This window comes from Periophthalmus magnuspinnatus, chromosome 3, assembly GCF_009829125.3.
Source record: "Periophthalmus magnuspinnatus isolate fPerMag1 chromosome 3, fPerMag1.2.pri, whole genome shotgun sequence".
NCBI classification, from domain to species: domain Eukaryota; kingdom Metazoa; phylum Chordata; class Actinopteri; order Gobiiformes; family Gobiidae; genus Periophthalmus; species Periophthalmus magnuspinnatus.
In genome coordinates, this window is record NC_047128.1 from 10,062,562 (window position 1) to 10,077,896 (window position 15,335).

General features: G+C 36.2%; 1 protein-coding gene and 1 pseudogene across 1 annotated transcript in view; both read left to right on the forward strand.

The window, feature by feature from the left end:
- Positions 1–15,335, forward strand: part of cngb1a (cyclic nucleotide gated channel subunit beta 1a) — a 31,234-nt gene that overhangs the window by 931 nt on the left and 14,968 nt on the right. Inside the window, exons 2-15 of the mRNA XM_033991780.1 lie at positions 715–852; positions 2,020–2,061; positions 3,424–3,492; positions 5,957–6,221; positions 7,089–7,125; positions 7,702–7,883; positions 9,521–9,645; positions 10,289–10,378; positions 11,738–11,886; positions 12,148–12,381; positions 13,185–13,393; positions 14,098–14,148; positions 15,032–15,118; positions 15,199–15,263. Of these exons, the coding sequence (XP_033847671.1) occupies positions 715–852; positions 2,020–2,061; positions 3,424–3,492; positions 5,957–6,221; positions 7,089–7,125; positions 7,702–7,883; positions 9,521–9,645; positions 10,289–10,378; positions 11,738–11,886; positions 12,148–12,381; positions 13,185–13,393; positions 14,098–14,148; positions 15,032–15,118; positions 15,199–15,263 (1,743 nt within the window). The remainder of the gene's footprint in view (positions 1–714; positions 853–2,019; positions 2,062–3,423; positions 3,493–5,956; positions 6,222–7,088; positions 7,126–7,701; positions 7,884–9,520; positions 9,646–10,288; positions 10,379–11,737; positions 11,887–12,147; positions 12,382–13,184; positions 13,394–14,097; positions 14,149–15,031; positions 15,119–15,198; positions 15,264–15,335) is intronic.
- On the forward strand, positions 1,010–1,127 carry LOC117393938 (5S ribosomal RNA; annotated as a pseudogene).

Below are 15,335 nucleotides of genomic sequence, written 5' to 3' on the forward strand. Positions count from 1 at the left end.
TTATGTAGCTTTTCTGGTAGGGCATCTGACACTTTCTTCACAGACATGCTATTGCTTTGCTTGGAATGTTCCATAATACCACATTAAACTGATCAAACTTTAATACCTGTCAGAACTTTAATACCTTGCCTCTTCTTGTTAAGACAAAGGTTAAATATATCATTAGTAAATACACTCTAAATGTATTCAATTACAGGAGTTTTTACTGCTAAAAGAAAATGCGGTTTCCTACTGTAAATAATCTCATCTCTCCACAGATCTGACCTGGTGGTGTTGCCTCCTATCAAATAGATAAGTTTAATAAGTTTAATACCTTGCTGCTGAACATTTCACCCAATGCAATAACATCTTAATGGAGACATGTACGTGTGGTGGACCATCCAGCACAAAATGTACCTTGTGTCCCCTTAAAGCCAGGCTATGAAACTATAGGACTTGCTGCCATGGGCGCCATCATTGTGATTCAGGTTGAGCCGTTTTAAAGCCTCCAGAGAATCGCTTTTACACAAATCAACACTACTTTATATCAGAGTTTAGCAGCAAAACTTTTCTCAAATTCTCCATTGAAATAAATGGGATTCCCACTTAACTGGAAGTGCCACCATAAAGAAAGCACAGTTTAGTTGCATTTAGGGCAAAAGTGGACTGGGCCGAAAAAGGCCAGAATTCTTTTTCATTGTAAATCCCAGCACTATTTCTTGTTTTGTCCTGTAGGCTGCAGTTGGAGCGTCTGGCTGCAGCTCGTGCTGCAGAGGAGTTGGCCCTCAGAGCAGCAGAGGAGGCTGTGAGACAACTGGAGCAGGAACATGCAGCAAAGATCATCATAGACTCCATCACTGAACCACAAGATCAGTGAGTACTTTTACACACTTTTACATCTGCTCTTATCCCTAAAGTACTACCCTTTAATGTTCAAAATCACATTCTATTGTCTAAGTAAAGGTTTTTTTTATTATCATGGTGGTATCAGAATCAGTACTGAGTGTCAAGTCTATTCGAGTTTACAGTATACTGTGGCCAAACCTCCTTGTCAAAGTCTGATCTTGTCAGATCTCAGAAGCCAAGCAGTGCTGGGCCTGGTTAGTACCTGGATGGGAGACTGCTAGGAATTCCAGGTGCCACAGTGGAACGCCAGTGGCAGAAACTGTTGTTGTGTCCTTAGGCTTGACACGTCACCTACATTCCCCTGTATGAAAGTTGGTGGTCGGAGCAGATTGGCAGCCTTGCTTCTGTCAGTCTGTCCCAGGGCAACTGTGGCTACAATAGTAACTTACCACCATAGTGTGGAGTGATGCACAAAACTGTAAAGGAAAATCGCTATATAAGACGAATGCATTATTATTATTATTGTTATTATTATTATTATTATTATTATTATTATTATTATTATTATCATTATCATTATCATTATCATTATCATTATTATTATTATTATTATTATTATTATTATTATTATTATTATTATTATTAATAATAATAATAATAATAATAATAATAATAATAATAATAATAATAATAATAATATCGAGTGAGAAATTTTAGTATCATGACAAACATTTCAATTAACATTGTTAATGAAAGTGCACTATGCAACTTGGTGGTGCCACTTGCTTGTCTCCATGGAAATGTTATAGCTCTGTCTGGAATGTGTCATGGTATAGCATTAAACTCTAACTTCTATATCTTGCACTACAAGTCTGAGTTCATGTAATGATAGAATTCAGAAATTAGAGGAAGATACTACTACAACTGCAAGTAACTAGTCTATACTGCACTATCACTACTGCTACTTCCACTGTTAATAACCAGCCAAGAGTTAAGACCAGACCAGGCTGAACTGAAGTAAACTGTTGCTACTACTACTTTTACTACTACTACAACTTTTAGAACTACTACTACTACTACTACTACTACTACTACTACTACTACTACTACTACTACTACTACTACTACTACTACTACTATTACTACTATTACTACTACTACTACTACTAAATGTACTATGTTTGTGTGGTTTAGTCTGCCAAACATCCAAGAAGAAGAGAATGAGGATGACCCTGAGTAAGTCTGTAGACCGCACCTTTAAACATAGAGCTGTCTATCTCTAAAACTGCAGTTTTGCTTCTTAACTTTTAATTAATATTTTATGGAACATTGGTTTTGAATACAAGATCCCCATCTAATACTCATTTTAGTGTAGTCAAGTTTCATTTTTAGGTCTTCATTTGACCCATAGAGTAGTAGTTATGTTATACTGTCACCTCCTGGTAAATCTAGATTAAGCAGATATTTACAGATATTTGAGATTCCTTTTGCTAGTTATTACTTAGACTGCACCTATCAGATACAAGCACCTACAATATTAAGAAAAATATATATAGTCTAAACATTATTTATTGGTAAAGGCCAGTGGTGGAAGAAGTACTCAATTTTGTTATTTAAAGGTCCTATATTACATAAAATTGTGAGCTTTAAGCTACGTTATAATGCTGTTACCTCCAAAAACATACCTGAAGTTGTGCTTTGTTTCATTCACACATGTTTGAGTAACTATTTATTATTAGTCTGTCTACATCTCCAAAGCTCAACATGCTCTATTCCACCTTGTGATGTCATGAAGTGGTAGTTTTCAAGTTAACAGCTCTTTTTACCTTCAGTTCAGTCGAGATTGGCAATTACAAAGCTGAAATTATTCAAATGATTCTAGTGAAGGTGTACGGAGTTTAATAACACAGTGGAGCATATCCTGTATTACCACATGACATCACAAGGTGGAACAGTTTGTTTCTGTTTGAGAGAGGAACCCAGCCTAAATATGCAGGGTTTGTGTGTGTTACACATGTGTGAATGAAGCAAAACACTCTCACAAGTCTGTTTGTGATGAGGAAACAACATTATAACATAGATCAGAAAATAGCATAATACTGGCCCTTTAAGTAAAAGTACAGATACTGGAGCAAAAAAAATACTCAAGTTAAAGTAAAAGTTTCACATGAAAAAATTGACTTTTTAAAGTATTAAAGTACCTGTTTAAATGTACTTATGTAAAGTATTTCACGCAAATTTGAGAACTTATAAGGCTTCAAATATTTTGATAAAGATTTGTGCTGAAATATGTACATATTTTTGTTTTCTCAAATTATGAACATGTTAAAAATAAACCCTCAGCTTTTTAAGCATGTCCCAGACAATAATAAAAAATATTTTTTATTTTCAGTCCTGTTCAAAAATGTACTTGAGTAGAAAGTACAGATACCTGCTCTCAAATGTAATGAAGTAAAAGAAAAACATATCCACTGTAAAATGTACTTAAGTAAAGTACAGATACCTTCGAATCTGACTTTACTACTTGTACTTTGTTCCGTTCCACCACTGGTAAAGCCATGCTGATTCATTATGGTACCTGTGTGTTGAAATATCCAGGTTAACAACACTTAAGGAGGACAGTGACGATGGGTCTGATTTACCCAAAGGACAGAAAACAGAGGCTGAGTAAGAGCAGACCAGCTGCTTCTTCATTAGATACACAATAATGGAAATGCTGTAGCTGCTCCAAGGCCCTGGTAGTAATAAGATGCATTCACCATTTACTTGAGTAGTTTTGTGTAGAGGTGTATAGAGGTGGGAGAAATTTGTACAGTTAGACCTGTGAGTGAGTAAAGCTGGGATATTTATTGGAAGTGGATATTGTGAAATTGTGATTTGGAGATGTGTAAAAGTAAAGTATTGAGTATATCATATTTTGAGGTTTCAAAGGAGCTGATTAAAAATGAAAGAAAAAAATAAATAAAGTGATAATTCTTCATAATTGTGGTAAATTTTTTGCAGTCTTTTCACTGTTTGTGTGATGCCTCCTCCTGCTTGTTTCCGTTGAGATTTTGTTCCTTTGGCTATAATATAAAAGTTATCTACTATCGCTTTAAAGACCCTGTATCACATAAAAAAAATTGACTCTTGTGAGCTTTAAGCCATGTTATAATGTTGTTACCTTCTCAAAAACATACTTGGAGTTGTGTTTTGTTTCACTCACACATATTTGAATAATCCTGCATTATTAGTCTATCTACATCTCCAAAGCTCAAAATGCCCTGTTCCACCTTGTGATCTCATAAAGCTGTAGTTTTCGAGTTAAGAGCTCCTTTTAACTTTGGTTCAGTAGAAATTGGCAGCGCTGAAATTATCCAAATGATTCTAGTAAAGATGTATGGAGTTTAAAAACACTGTGGAGCACTTTCTGTATCACCACATGACATCACAAGATGGAACAGAGTGTTTTCTGTTTGAGAGAAGAACTCAGTCTAAAGATCTGCAGGGTTTGTGTGTTAAACATGTGTGAATGAAACAAAATACAACTCCAGATATGTTTGTGATGAGGAAACAACATTTCAGAGATCAGATAATAGCAATAGTAATATGGGCCTTTTAAGTAACTCGTACACTAACTTGTGTAAAAGTCCAGTAATCTTTTTGTTGACAATATAATTTGTACTGATCCTTACTTCCAGAGACTTTGAAGAGATTTGTTTCAGTATATGTTCTTTAAAAATTGGTGAATTTGAAACCATAAACGTGATACCATGTACACATAGTTACTGAGTATTTTAGTGCCGTGCTTGCAGCTTGCCAAACACTGTTTAAGTGTGGGTAAGTCTACTTGAACATCATTTTAACTGCCCACCTGTAGAAAAACAGAACGTGCTTCCTTTGGCTGTGTAGTTCTGAGTATAAATAGATAGTACTTTCCAGCTCAGGCTTCTGCTACTATTATGCATAAAGTTAGTTCATAGCCTATTTCATTCTACCTCATGTTTGCATCTCCAGTTCTGAATTTCATATATTTGTGTTGCTTTTTCTAAATGTTTCACCCCTGTGTCAGAGCGGCCATTCAAAGGTAGGTTTAGAATTTAGACCAACTAGAATTATCACAGCGGACTCTTCAAAGCTGCATAAGGCTTTACAGAACTACTCAGAATCAAGACTTAACTAGGTGTTCTTCAGTGGTGGAGCGTAATGAAGTAGAAGTAGTAAACTGCTGTATTTAAGTACAATTTTTAGGTATCTGAACTTTACTTAAGTACATTTTAAAGTGGATACTTTTCTACTCCGCTAAATTTTGAACTAGACTGAAAAGTAAAAGTATTTTTATTATTATCTGAGACCTGTAGAAAAGTCTGGGGGTTTATTTTTATCAACTTCATAATTTGAGCAAACAAAACAAACAAAAAATACAAATAAAACCAGCCTGAAAACCGATTGATTCAATTGTTTCTGTTGAATAAAATTCAGCACAAATCTTTATCAAAATCACTACATTTGAAGCTTCATTAGACCTCAAATTTTTTGTGAGATACTTTTACTTTTTACTCTTTACATGCATTTACTTTAATAGGTGCACTGTGTAACTTTTTTGGTTGGGGGTCTGCCTTTTGCTTGTCTCCATGGCAATGTTACTGCTTTTCCTGGAGAAAAACAAAAATCAAAACATGAAAAGCACGCATTCTTAATTTGAGTGAACTTTCCCCTCCACAGACCTGATCTGTAATATGCATGGTGATTGATTTGTTTAATGCCATACTGTGCAACATTCAGGACAAAGCAAAATGTCCATCTGAAATAAGCAAATGATGAATCCTCCACCTGAAAACTTGCATTTGTTTGGACTTTTGTTGGATGAGAGCCATTTAGACAACAGCCTGTGATAACCTTCTCTCAATATCGGAGTGAGAAGGGAGAAGTGGGCAGGGCTAACTGAGGGCAAACTTAGCCTCTATCATGTTTCAAAATCAATACATTTATTAACTTTTTTATTTATGTATCTATTATTATTATTATTATTATTATTATTATTATTATTATTATTATTATTATTATTATTATTATTATTATTATTATTATTATTATTATTATTATTATTGTTTGTTTTTTGTTTTTTTTTTTGTTTATTGTTTTTTTACAGATCTCTTGTTGATGTGTGTCGCGCTGGCAGTACCGTGGCCTCGAACCAAGATGTGACTCCCTCCTCAACCGAAGTGGAGCTAGTCGCTGAAAACAAAACTGAGGAGGTCAAAGAAGCTCAGGCGAAAGGAATGCAGCAGCAAAAGCCAATCACAGACCAGAAAGAGCCAGCCCAACAGCCATTCGCAACGAAGCAAGAGCAACAGTCAATCACCCAACAGCCTGAGCCGCAAGCCGCAGAAGCCCCGCCCACCAACGCAGACCAGGTGAGGCGTTTGAGAATGATTTACTTTTGTTTAACTTTTCGTTCGTACAGACTTATCCATGGGTTTACCATTGCCATAGCAATTGTTTAGACAATATGATCTCCTTTTCAATGGTCAAGTCCTAAATATGGCGTCTTTGAGATAGGTAGGTGGATGAAGTACTCAATTTTGTTATTCAAGTAAAAGTACAGATACAGAGGTAAACATGCTCAAGTAAAAGTAAAAGTATCACATAAAAAAATCTACTTAAGTAAAAGTACTTAAGAAGCCATTTAAAAATATACTTTAAGAGTAAAAATATTTCACAAGTTGTTAAAGTGTAAATATAGTGATATTGATTTAAAGATTATACATATTTTTGGTCACAGTACCTACAGCAGTATGGTACGTGCGAATCAATTTCTTCCTTTTTCATATGAATTCTGTGTATTTATTTTTGTTTGCTCAAAGCCAAAGCTTGAACTCAAAATGTTTAGTCGGGATGTTACCGCGAACATGGTAAAATTAACCCCTCGAATCATATGAAAAGTACTTATTACTTTTCATTCCAGTTTAAAAATGTAGTGGAGTAGAGAGTACATATACCTGCTCTCAAATGTAGTGAAGTAAAAGTACAAAACTATTCACTGTAAAATATACTCAAGTAAAGTACAGATGCCTAAAAATTCTACTTAAGCTTGGTAATTTACTACTTGTAGTTACCGTTCATCAGTGGGTACAGGTTATGCAGTAAGATATACAGCACTAGCATATACAGAATATATGTCTATTGATTTTTCATGAGGGATTGTTTCAAAATAAATCACATTTAAAAACCTTTTTAAAAATCTTATTTTGAAAAATCTGTAATAAATGTCCCTCTTTCAGGTCCCAGCTGGAACAACAGAAGAAACTGGATGTGGACGTAAGATTTTTAAGTTATTTCAAAAATTCCAAAATGAAAAATATTTTGAATGACAGGCTGTCTGCTATCCCTAGGCCTACTACTACTACTCCTAGGCCTACTACTACTACTGCTTATAACTTTCTGGTCACTGCTAGCATAACCAATCCCATTTCAAAACCGGCTTTTCCTAGGCCTACTACTACTAACACTACTAGTACTATTCCTAGGCTTAATACTACAATAGCAACTACTTCTACTTCTACTACTACTGCTTATAGCTGTCTGGTCACTGCTGGCTTAACCAGTGCTATTTCACTTCCTGATTTTTCTAGGTTTACTACTACTACTACTACAACTACAACTTCTACTACTACTACTACTACTACTACTACTACTACTACTACTACTATTACTACTACTACTACTAATTCTGCTATTTTTAAATCTACTGCTACTATTACTACTATTACTACTACTACTACTACCACTACCACTACTACTAATACTACTACTGCTTATGACTTTCTGGTCACTGCTAGCTTAATCATTGCCTCTTCACTACTGTCTTTTCTCAGTGTTGTATTCTGTCCCCAGCCCCCACTATCTGCTCGCCCATTCAGACTTTCATGCTTCGTTTCCCATTGGCCGCTGAATACCTGGAAAACTGCAAGAAACTGATGCATGACCACTACCTGACCCCCCCAAAGCTGTCCCCGCCCACCCCCCCACCCGATTTGGCCCTTCTCATCCAAGAAATAGGAGAACTACCCAAGCAGGTGCAACAGTACTGCATGGGGATTATAAATAAAATAAAAGGATTTAACACACACTTTCAGACAGGGCAGGGTCAACCAAGCAGTCAGAATGAGGCAAATGGCCTGTCTCAGCCTGCACCACCAGCTCCCCAACCAGCACTCAAATAGCCTTAACACAGCTCACCATTTGCATACAGATAGCAGGTTTTAGGCAGTTGCTTTGTTAAATTTTAGGGTTTATAATTGAAGTGCCAAACATTAGACTACTGCTGCTGCTGCTACTACTACTACTGCTACTACTACAACTACTGCTATTACTACTACTGCTGCTACTACTACTACTAATACTACTGCTACTACTATTACTACTACTGCTGCTACTACAACTACTACTATTAATACTACTACTGCTACTACTACTGCTACTTCTACTACTATTACTACTACTACTGCTACTATCACTACTACTATTATTACTACCTACTACTTAGGCCTATTTAAGCAACAGGACTATATGACTGTCACAATATATATATATATATATATATATATATATATATATATATATATATATATATATATATATATATATATATATATATATATATATATATATATATATATATATATATATATATATATATATATATATATATATATATAAATAAAATATACAAAAAATACTCAATCAATATCAATACATCAGCCCATGAAATCAACACTGTGTCATCAAATATAGTATCGTGATTTAACAATTTTTCAATATTTAAACACACTCCTCCTATCAATTAACAACTAATACCACTTCTATTACTTCCATTTCTATTACTACTACTGCTACTGCTACTACTACTATTGCTAGTACATTTCCCCTCTCCAAAACCCCCAACATACTGATCAGCGCTGCTCCCATCATGTACTGCTTCATCAAGAGAATGCTCAGCCCTGCTCAGGTGATATATAGTAGTGATATATAGTAGTACATGTAGTAGTTGTAGTAACTTAGTGTATGTGCTGTGCTTTGCTGTGCTTTTGAATGGTGGAAGTCTGACCTCTTTGTGGAAATATTCACTGTTTTTGTAAAGACTTTTTCTAATCATTTCAGGTTCATGATAAAACCTTAAGATTCTGTGAAAGAAAGTGTTTTTGTTGTTGGTGGTGGGAGGGTGGGGGTATTGTTGTTTTTCCAGTGAAAGTTGGACCCAAACATTCAAAAAAAATAAAATTTCCTAGTTTATGTTTATAATGGTTTAACAAGTGCTGTTACAACCCATTTTGAGTCAAAAAGTACTTACATATACAAGGGAGTAGACGGGGGGACAAAGGGGTCTGTTGCCCCAGGACCCCAAATTTCTGTCGAAGGGCCTGTACATACACATATAATTGTATTCATTATTTAATTTATCATTTTTCATGTTTATATTTTAGTAAATGATAATATGAAATTGACTGAAAACTATGACGAAGAAGGTTTTTTGACAAAATTACAACTAATCAGAAGTATTGTTCAAATGTACTGACATGCACCATTCATATCAAATAGATATAAATACACTGAAACTCCAAATCTGTATAGTAAAAAGACACTGTGTACTAGTAAAAATATTTGGCATTTTGTTGCTTTCTCAGTAAGTCTAGTGAAAACCCCGATGTTGAAGATAGTCCATGTGGACCACATGGACCAGGACTCGGGTCAAAGAAGAATTCTGACCATCCCTCAAATCGTGACCACTCCAGAACATGAGGCCTACTCTTTAACTGTGCCCAAAGCCATTAAAATCAGGTAAGCATGTCATGTATGTAGTATGTACTGTAGTATGTAGACCACTAGACTACACACTATGCACTAGACTAGGGCTAGCATGCACATTAATAAAAAGTTAACATTTGGAAATCTACACATAACTGGCTGTTGCAGGGGGACAATGACAAAGTGACAATGACAAAGTGACAATGTTCAAAATGACATGATCCTTAGTAAAAAAAACAAAAACAAACTAATTGTAATATAGGTGTGTGTGTGTGTGTATGTATGTATGTATGTATGTATGTATGTATGTATGTATGTATGTATGTATGTATGTATGTATGTATGTATGTATGTATATATATATATATATATATATATATATATATATATATATATATATATATATATATATATATATTCTTATGAAAGAACTACAAACTACAAATCAAGTGAACTACAAATCAAGTTATATTACAACATATATAACAAGTTAAAGTTTGAGTTGGATTGAAATTAAGTTTTTATTATTATTATTATTATTATTATTATTATTATTATTCAAAACCTGCTCCTTTGCATTTCTGTACAGTTCAGACCTTACTCTACAAACAACTCTCACACATGTAGAATGCTTTTTGAAAGAGTTTTCTTTCGACTCTCAACAATCATTTTATAGTCCGACTGGTGATCAGCTGATGTGTGAAGCAGAGGATGAGCCACTGAAGTCCTGGGGCAGTCAGGGGGACCTGCTCAGTGCTGATGAAGAGTAAGGACCAGCTATTCACTTAACACTTTGGTCTGCATGCCATATTTATCTCACACATTTGAAAAATGATTAAAGATAAAATAGGTTAGACGAAATGAGTACTTTTATACAGCCAGAAAAGGTCTGATCTAGAATCATCAACCCCAAACCAATCATCAACCCCAAACCATAAACAAAGTAATGTGATCTACTCCATTCAGTGTAGTGAAGAGTGCAGTGAGCGTTACACTGGAGAAACTCAACAGCCACTCCATAAGAGAATGTACCAACACTATCAGGATCTCAGGCTGCTGTCCATCTCCATCTCAAAGCCACTAACCACTCCTTTGAAGATGATGAGGTACAGATCTTAGCCAAAGAAATAAATGGTGTGATGGAAATTTAAGTATATTCATAGATTCTTAGATCAAATCAGTCTGTTAGACCCAGACTAGACATTAACATGTGTGAAGGCTCTGTCTCCATCCCACAGGAAACTCGTTGTTGTAATACCTGTCTTTAGTTCATTATCTCATGGGTGTGAAACAAAAGTCACTCTGCTTTGAAATGTATGTAGCTTTGTCATTCTGGTATAAAATAGTCAGAGCTCAGACGCTCGGGGTTGGTTTAGACTTGGATTTAGACTGAGAGGGGAACTGGAGGAGAGGCCGGGAAGCTACCAGTCTGTGGCCAGGGCAGGCCTGGGCCCTGTCCTGTCTGTATCTGCTGTAACAAACAATAAACCTTTTTTCCTGTATTTCAAAACTCACCGAGCTTCTCAAATGGATTACTTTTCAACTAGAACTCCATTCTCAGACCTAAACCTAAACAAGGAAAACAATGCTGTGTTCACCAGTATACTAATAGCCAGTATGTGAATAGCCAGTATGCTATTAGGTGTGAGAGCATTCGTTAGGGGCTATAAATGATTATGCTAAGTACTGAGGCACAGTTCAGACTTAGTGTAGTTCTATAGACTTAGCTAACAAACAGAAACTGTAAACAAACAGGTGTGTTGATGTTGTTGGTGTGATGAGCGGCAAAATGTCTTCACTCTAAAAACTAATGTATTACTAATAATCAGATGTGATTTTTGATGTGTGTATTTCCAGCACGAGAGAAATCTGATCATTAAAAACACCCGGGTACATGTGTCAGTGAATCAATGGAGTAAATGTTGAATTGGGAAAACAAAATATAAGGAATTATATTTTTTAAATTTTAGTCTTTGCCAAATGTGTTTACCTTTATTTTATATACTTTTCCACAATCAGAAAGAAATCAGATTACTCACATGATACATAACCAGAAATCAGATAACAATCAGATTTTTTGTGTGCCTGTAAACATAGACATTGATGTTGTTGTGTCTTCCTATAGAGGGCGCCCTGCCTCTGCAGCCAGTGTGGGCAGTGTGGTGGTGCAGGAGCGTCTGAACGAGCTGCTGCGACAGTTCAAAGGTCGAACAGAGACAAAGAAAGAAAAACTGGTGGATCCAGATGAGTCAGAGGAGGAGAGTCCACAGGCCTGTGAGTGTTCAACACAGGGAAATATAGACAGACAGACAGACTTTTACTGTCCCCTTTAAAGATGCTCTGTATATGTGTTAAAGCAAGAAGACAAAAAAATATTTTACAAGAAGGACTATAAATGAATACTGCTTAAAAAGTGTGGATACTAGAAAATTTAAACAAAATAATTAGGCTATTTAACCAATACATAGAGAAGCATGCATCCTTACTGTGAGCGGGCTCGCATTTCCACAAACGACTCTTGTTTGTCTCATTCAGCTCCTGCCAAAGCCCCTCCCCCTCCGCCCCCACCCTCGGGAGGTGAGGAGAAGAAGGATGCACCCCCTGCTGGTGAAAAGGAGGAGGAGAAGGAGGAGGACAAATGGATGATGTTTGAGTTTGAGATTTTGGGGGAGCCAATAAAACTGCCAGTCCCCAAACCTCCGCCAATGCCCGACTTTATGCGGGCGATCCTGGCATACCGCTTCCCTGCCAGCATCGACCCGTTCACTGGTATGACTGGCTAAAGGGGTATGATTGGCAAAAGGGATGTGTTATATAAAATCCCTTGTGTATCCTTAGAACACACTGGCCAAATCTAACTATAGCGGCATTTTTTAGACAGCTGTAAAAGATCCAAACTTTCTATTTTTGAAGTCTATTCATTCCCTTATGTCCTCACAAAAAATCAAAAGTTAATTGAAATTTTTGTGATTTTTTTTTATCACGCTGTTTTCTGATCTATGTTTTAATGTTGTTTCCTCCTCATCAAAAAATATACCTGGAGTTGTGTTAAAAAGTTTCATTTGCACATGTTTAACACACAAACCCTGCATATTTTTCGTCTGAGTTCTTCTCTCAAAAAGAAATTTGTTCCAACTTGCGATGTCATGTGGTAATAGGAAGTGCTCCAAAGTGTTTTATAACTCCATACCCTTTCCCTAGAATCATAAGGATCATTCCAGCCCTGGAATTACTAATCTGTACTGAACAAAAGGTAAAAAGCTGTTAACTTGTAAACTACCACTTCACGATCACAAGGTGGAACAGAGCATTTTGAGCTTTGGAGATGTAGACAGACTAATAATAAAGGGTTACTTAAATGTGTGTGAATGAAAAAAAATACATCTCTAGGTATGTTTTTGAGGAGGTAACAGCATTATAACATGGCTTAAAGATCACAAGAATCAGTTTTGTGTAATATAGGACCTTTAAAATTGGTGTTTTTTGCTGTTGCAGAGTACCGTAGGCCCACGTCAGTCTTTCAAAATATGTCCTTTAATATCTGAACCTCCTCTGTTGTCTGCTGCCCTCAGACCTCATCTACGTGTTCTGGCTCTTCCTGGTGGTGGCTGCGTGGAACTGGAACGTTTGGCTGATCCCAGTGCGTTGGGCTTTTCCCTATCAAACTCCAGACAACATCCACCTGTGGCTCTTCATGGACTACACCTGCGACCTCATCTACATCCTAGACATCCTGGTGTTCCAGCCCAGACTGCAGTTTGTGAGGGCCGGGGACATCGTGGTCAGTCACTCGGCAGGAACCGTGTCAACTTATACGCGCTGTACCTGATTTTACTTTTTTTAAAACATGGAAAACAGATCTAGTTCATTTCAAAAGGTTTTGAGTTATTCCTCACTTACCTTATCCATTCTAAAAATCGTAATTACTTACTGTGTTGAACTTATAAGCGCTTTTCACAACATTCAAAGTGGCTTCCTAATTATGGAACGATAAAACTCTAATTAAATGTAGACAGCATTCATCAGGAGTCACTATAATCACTATATCCACTTACTGTTCAGTATATGAAAGCTGGAACTATATATTCGGCAGCTCAGTGCTTATCATGTGTACAATGACTTCGCAAAAATTTTGATATTTTTGTTATTTTAATTGTAATACAAAAAGCTGTGAGCTGCAGAGGGTTAAACAAGTCACTCTTATGGCTAATTATTGGTTCATTTAACTATTTATTTGTTTATTTAATGAGACAGTCTATTCAAAAAGAGTTTGCTGGGTTTATCTTGCTTTATATTAATCTTAATCAGTGGCATAAGGTAGTTTCAGTATTATCATATGTAATATTTCTTTGATGTTTTTATAATGTATCTGTACTGGGAAAAGACACATTTTATTCAAGTACATTGGAAAAAAATCTGGTACATGACCTTTAAACTCTTTTAATAAGTGTAAAATAAACACATTACTCGTGTATGTCATTACAGTGTGATAAAAAGGACATGAGGGACCACTACATGACCACAGAAAGATTCAAGGTAAAACTGTAGAGGAATGAAACACATGACTTTGATAAATGCCTCTGTGTCACTTTTTCTGCATCATAATCATCAGCTTGCTTGCTGTGTTACATCTTTGATCAAAATTCACAGATGAAACAATTGAAATCATAGTTTTACCAGTCAACTAACTGAAACAAATCTAACTAGGTAACTAAAGCACTTTCACATATTGTATATTTCACTACTGCTTTCTACTATAGTACTAGTACACCTTATTCCAGAAGTTGCCATAGGCACCGCCATCATCATTGGGGTTGTAATATTTTGCATGGGGCTGCAGATCTTGACAGTAAGTCAGTTCTATAGGGACTACAGAGCCGTTTAAAGTCTCCAGAGAATCGCTGCAGTGTTGACTTGTCTGTCACATAAACATTTAACATTTTACTCAAATCAACACTACTTTATATCAGATTTTAACAGCAAAACTTTTCTCAAATTCACCATTGAAATGAATGAGATTCCCTCTTAACCGGAAGTGCCACCACTGAGATAGCTCAGTTTAGTCACATTTACTGCGTGGGCAGGGATGAATGAGGCCAATAGTGATGGGGATTGTGAGGTCACGCTTCAAATGTTCCATCAACAGAGAGTTTATTTAAAGATGTGACTAAACTAAGGGTTCATTGCAAAAGAATTCTGCCACTATAGTGCCATAAATGTATTCACTAGCAGCTTAGCAACTCATCTCATGGAGCTTTTTGACATTATTTTTGCTCATGTGTCTCACTAAGATGACCACACATGTTGCCAATAAGGCTTTTGACATTCGATACCAAACTCTAGAGCTGTGTATCAGAGCAGAAGCGGGAGTTGAAATCTGTGCAGTGCTGTAAGAGTCTCTTGTATGTTTTTTTCTCAGATGGATGTGATCAGCTTGTTTCCAATGGAGGTATTTTACTACTTTACTGGAGTCAACTCTCTGTTACGTTTCCCTCGACTGCTCAAGGTCAGTGCTTTGTTCAGGTAGTACTCGTTCATAGCACTCATTGCGTGTCTCATCGGCTCACTCTGGTATGTGTATTGTAGTACATGGTTTTCAGTGAATTCAACGACAGGATGGAGGCTGTAATGAAGAAAGCCTACATCTACAGGTAAGAACAACATAAGAGTGAGCCTCGTCCCACTTTCTTATTGCATACCCAAAACATAACCAGCGTGACCAT